General features: G+C 41.6%; 1 protein-coding gene across 1 annotated transcript in view; it reads right to left on the bottom strand.

Moving 5' to 3' along the window:
• The window catches only part of LOC106871440 (TRMT1-like protein), a 13093-nt gene that overhangs the window by 4197 nt on the left and 2957 nt on the right, over positions 1–5939 (bottom strand). The window contains exons 2-4 of the mRNA XM_014917906.2: positions 5280–5368; positions 2470–2710; positions 1837–2049 (exon numbers count right to left, since the gene is read on the bottom strand). Of these exons, the coding sequence (XP_014773392.1) occupies positions 1837–2049; positions 2470–2710; positions 5280–5368 (543 nt within the window). The remainder of the gene's footprint in view (positions 1–1836; positions 2050–2469; positions 2711–5279; positions 5369–5939) is intronic.

The raw sequence follows: 5939 nt of genomic DNA, 5'->3' as shown, positions 1-5939 counted from the left end.
AAAGAATGAAAGGCAAAGTCGACGTTGGCAGAATCCGAACTCAGAATATAAAGACGGACTAAATGCTGCTAAGCATTTAGTCCAGCACGCTAAAGATTCTGCCAGCTCATCATCTTAACCAAAATATTGTATTAGTAATTCAAAGAGACTCTAACAGGCGGTGGTGTGTGTGTGTGTGTATAGAATGTTAACCACGGTGATATAATGGTGGTGGAGAGGCAAGGGTGTAAAATCTACTTTTGTTTCCTCCTCCTCCTCCAACCATATTCCTGCAAAGATTCGCTGCTTTTGTTTCCGCTGGTTTCGGTTTTTCCCCTCCCAAAGGTTGCATTAGCAAAGTTACCTCCCTTGAAACACTTGAGCTCTTTTGCTAAGAAAAGATAATTTGAGGGATCTCCGTTAGTTTCGACGACGATGAACATCTTGTTCAATCAACTTAGCTGCCAACTCATTTAATAAATACATAAATGGCTGAATATTCCATTGATATCTGTACTCTTAAATTATAGGTACAATTCACTCAACACGTTTCTGCACAAGTTCCAGCAATCCAGAACTGAAAAGAGTGGAACTTAATTCAGTTTCCATAGTGTTTGATTAACTAAAATGACAATTGGATGAAACGCTAGTCTATCGCAAAGTTAACTTCCCGACTATTACTTGAACTCATTTATAGGTGAATGGCTTCGAGCAACGTGAAATGAAGTGTTTTGCTCAAGAACACTATTCACTGTCGGGTCCGGGAATCGAAACCACGCTCTAACAATCCTAAGCGCAACACCTTAACCATTAGGCTACGTGCCTTCAGACCAAACCCAATCACATTACCAAAATTACCTGCTTTCTAACAAATATTGATAACCCTTCGGTATTCGAACGTGACGTCATTCTCGCACGCAACCTTCTCTCACAACATAAAGAGACTAGGCTGAAAAAGAGGGCGAACGATGTCATCTCCTCACACCGACACTCTCTGGACTAATTTCGAAGGAACACTCAAATATTTCCGACAATAATCACAGTGAAGTCCTCTCCCCAGCTTCTATACTCTGCCAATATAGGATTGCTGCTTATCAGAGTTTTTCAAAATCTCAGTTTTTGCGTCATTGACAAGAATAAAGATTTAAGGGAGATAACTCTTCCGAGTTGTAAACTGCAGAAACTAGTTTTTCTCCGTACCAAGACACCTGTGCTTGACCCCCTCTCATGCTTTAGCCTTTCAACACCTGGCCTACAGCCAGCCCCTGCCCACCTTCCCCTCCCAACTACTTCCTCTTCCCCTGTTCTTTTCTGTCTTGCAAATTACATAGCAACTTCACTCGTACCAGTGGCGCTGGGAACAAGCATCAAGTACACTCTGTAGAGCGGTTGGCATTAGACAGGGCATCCAACTGTAGAAATCATGCCAAAGATGACGCTGGAGGCTTGGTGCAGCTCTGCAGCTCACTGGTTTCCGGTCAAACCATCCTACTCCTACCAGCATGGAGAGTGGACGTTAAGTGATAGGCACAGGGTCTGAAGTTTTGGAGGAGAGAGCCAGGCAATTACATGGACCCCAGTGTGTAACTGGTACCTATTTCATTGACCCTGAAAGGATAAAAAGCAAAATTTGAACCCAGAACATAAAGATGAACAAAAATGTTGCAAAGCATTTTGCCTGGCATGCGAATGATTCTGCCAGCTCACCGCCCTAAGTGACCATTAAATGGTGAGAACCATTATCAACATTGATATCCAAAAGCTACAAGATAATGCATGATTAATTCAAAACACCTGGAATAAATAAACGTTACATTTGGCAGAGAAACCAGAACGTGAAAGAGTAAACTTCCTTACTTGGCTGCGGCACCGATTACCACCCTGACAGCGGCTTCTTTCATGTAGTCATTCTTTATGACATTGGCACCATAATTCCTCATTGCCACATGTCTTGTTTTGGCAAATAAGGCTGACAAATCTGAAGACACAATACACAGCAGGCCGTTGTTCCGAATATTGGTGAATGCAGCATCCAGGTAAGACACGCAACTCCCGTGTGCATCAATAAATCTGGGTGAAAAAGAAGAGTTCGTTAATAACAGTGAGATGACATAAAATAACGAGGGGAAAATCTTTTTGCATTAAGCATTAGTAGAAGATTTAGGTAACACTGTGTTAAGTGACTGACGTTTTACAAGTGTAGAGGGGGGGGGTTAATGTTTAGCTTGATTTAGACAGGTATTTATATATAAAGGCAATTATATAGAGGTGTAGACATGACTGTGGGGTTAAGAAGATTACTCTCTTGCTCAAGATGCCACACAGTGGGACTGAACCCGGAACCATGTGGTTGGCAAGCTAACTTCTTAACCACACAGTCATGCTTGCACCTCATACCATTTGGAATATTCCTATCACGGAAACAACAACAACAACAAAAACTCCTCCAACTGCATTTCCAAACCACAGTGTGATGCGGTGCAAACTTACATGAAATCAAATGCCTCCAGATGCATAATAACATTCGCAGAGATTTGCTGCACAAATATTTCGTCAATAAGTTGATGCGGAAGAGGGAGACCAGGCGCTCGACTGTAGTCTATTGGCAGTTCCTTCGGTAACATGCTGTTACGGTAGCAGTTTGCCTCTAATAAGTCGAGGTTGTTTCGCTCTGTGATAGTCACATGGGCCTTCTTGCCCAAGAACTTCTTCCACTGAATACCAGCCAAACCTGCCAAAAGATAAATAAACAAATAAACATACTTAACATATATACTTACATATACATAAAATACACAAATACATATATACATATGTAGACATACATATGTGTATGCACACACATATACCTTGGATCGTAGGGTGACATGCTGTGCTTGAGGAGACCTATTGAGTCAAGTACATCAAAATCAAATAGAAATTGTAGTTGTGATACACATACTCATGGCACATAAAAAGCACCATCCGAATGTGGCCGATGCAAGCACTGTCTTGACCGACTTCTGTGCCGGTGCCATGTAAAAAACACCAGCCGATTGTTGCCGTTGCCAGCCTCCTCTGGCCCCTGTGCTGGTGGCACATAAAATGCACCCACTACACTGTCGGAGTGGTTAGCGTTTGGAAGGGCATCCAGCTGTAGCAACCTTGCCAGATTAGACTGGAGCCTGGTGCAGCCTCCTGGCTTCCCAGACCTCAGTCAAACCGTCCAACCCATGCCAGCATGTAAAACGGACATTAAACGATGATGATGATGATGATGATGATGTTACTATAAGCGAATTTTCATAAATTTGTGTGAACAGACTGTAATATTTTGGCCTGTTTCCAATATCATTTTATTAGTAGCAGTTCTTGTACTTAGCTGCCCACAATCCGTGGCACTCAGTCTCACATCTGTCTGTCAGACAGCCAAATAAGAAACTGATTTTAGGATACATTTATAGCAAAGAAAAAAATAAAAACCATTTTATATGGGAATAAATATACCATCATTATCAACATTTGATGTAGCCAGGTTAGCTGCTGCACAATCTTTTGCGCCATTGCACGAAGAAGACTCTTGTTCAGCTGCTGCCTTGCACATAACATCTGAAGAATGCACTGCATTTGTATACTTTCTCTTTGGAAACGATTGGTGCCTTTCCTCAGGGAAGTATTTCTCCTTAAGGCCTCTGCAGTTTTGGCAGGGTCTCAGGTGAACAAACCGGCAGTTTGTACCGTCTTCCCCACGTCAACATTTGCCTGGCAGGTCCTTGACTTCACTCCAAATTTCTTCTCTCCTCAAGGGTTTTGGATTCCATTGGGGCCTCCATATTTGAGTTTACCGTTTTTTGTTTGGTGGTTTCGGGTTTCGGTTTTAGGCGTTTCATATTTTCCTTTTTCTCCCCTTCTTTATGTTTGTGCTCGTGTTCTTTCCTTCCTTTTCTTGTGGTAGCACTTGCATTCCTCTGGTTGTCCAATGGGCTGAGGGCTCCATTCCTTTGTAGGACCGCTCTGTGTGTGTGGGTGGGTGGGTGTGTGTGTATAGAGAGAAAGAGATATATATAGATATATATAACAGGCTTCCTTCAGTTTCTATCTACCAAATCCACTCACAAGGTTTTGGTCAGTCTATAGAAGACACTTTCCCAAGGTGCCACACAGTGAAACTGAACTCAAAACCATGTGGGTGGGAAGCAAGCTTCTTACCACACATCCACACACACACACATATATATATGTATATACATATATATATATGTGTGTGTGTGTGTGTGTGTGTGTGTGTGTGTGTGTATGGGTCAGGTTGTGTTGAATATATTTAATTAACAGAGCAGAAATATATAGTTGAATATATTAATGAAAATAATAGTAATAAACTAAATGGAGCAGTAAAAAGCTTAAAGTGAAATACAGAGATAGGCGAAGAGACAGGTAGGTAAGCATAAAGGTAGGAAGACTGCCAGGCAGACAGATGTTACTGTTGACATACATTTTATTGCATGGGGTATTAAAAAAAAAAAACTAAACAAGAAACAAATAAAGTAAAAGGGAAAAGTGTATAAGTCAGTGACTAACAATTTCATATTTCAAAGAAGGGAGACAACTTCAGACATGTTTTGGTGTCACTCTAACCTCATCAGCAATCAGTGAGACATAGCCTTCACTGCTGTTGTTGTTGTTGTTTTTATTGTTGAAGCAGTGGTAAATGAAAGCCCTGATTGTACAAGGCCTATTAGTCAAAGATGTCCCATTATGACCATCACATCTTATTTTCAGACAGTGTTTTAGGCACAAACACAGATGTGTGGTCAGAAATTTTCTTCCCCACCACATGATTTTAGGTTCAATCCCACTGCATGGCACCCTAGGCAAGTATCCTTTACTATAGCCCCAAGGTAATCAAAGCCTTGTGAGTGGACTTAGTAGACGAAAACTGAAAGAAGCCCAACTTCTCTAAGTTTGGTGCTATCATATTATGCACCCAGTAGACTCTGTAAATTGGTTACTAAATGATCGAAAATAATGTAGGGGTCAAGAGAAACCCTTTGGACCATTCAGGAATATTACAACCCCTCTAACCACTGGCAGTCTGATAAAATACAACTGGTATACTCTTTAAAGTGTTTGGTGGTAGGGAAAGCATCAAGGTGTAGAAACTGAGTCAAAAGTAGAACATACAAAAGAAACATGGTCCTTCAACCCATCCACAAGGATGATTATACCATATAAGAACTGACTCCCCCAACCCATGCCAGCATAGAAAGTAGACATAAAAACAATGATATTGATGGAAGGGAGGAAGAAATGAGCAATCTTACCAGAGCCACCAAGAGCATCAAGGCAGGCGGGAGGTGAACCAATATCACGCTGAGAGCAGAATGTTCCTAGCGTACAAAATACAAATTCTCTGCAACAGAAAAAGAATAAAGAGATATTATAGCTTGGAATGTAGATCATTGTTACAGGTTAATTAACAAACAGTAATTATGGAGAAACAAGGATTTAGCAGCAACAGCACCAGAGGTAGCAGCCATTGTATACTGACATCTGGCAACAGCAGCAGGAGCAAAATGGTTCTGCAAACTTCATTTTTATTGTGTGTGTGTATGTGTGTGCATATGGATGTGTGTATGTACATCATCATTGTCACATCATTCAACATCTGCTTATTCTATCGGTCTCTCTTGCTGAACCGCTAACTAACGGAGACGTAAACACACCAGCATCAGTTGTCAAGCAATGTTGGGGAGACAAACACAGACATACAAACATATACATACACATATATCATCATCAACGTTTAATGTCCGCTATCCATGCTAGCATGGGTTGGACGATTTGACTGAGGACTGGCAAGCCAAAAGGCTGCACCAGGCTCCAATCTGATCTGGCAGAGTTTCTACAGCTGGATGCCCTTCCTAACGTCAACCACTCTGAGAGTGTAGTGGGTGCTTTTACGTGCCACCGACACGAAGGCC

This window comes from Octopus bimaculoides, chromosome 18 (assembly GCF_001194135.2).
Source record: "Octopus bimaculoides isolate UCB-OBI-ISO-001 chromosome 18, ASM119413v2, whole genome shotgun sequence".
Taxonomy (NCBI): domain Eukaryota; kingdom Metazoa; phylum Mollusca; class Cephalopoda; order Octopoda; family Octopodidae; genus Octopus; species Octopus bimaculoides.
The sequence above is the reverse complement of the archived record's forward strand: the minus strand, read 5'-3'. Positions and strand labels throughout refer to the sequence as shown.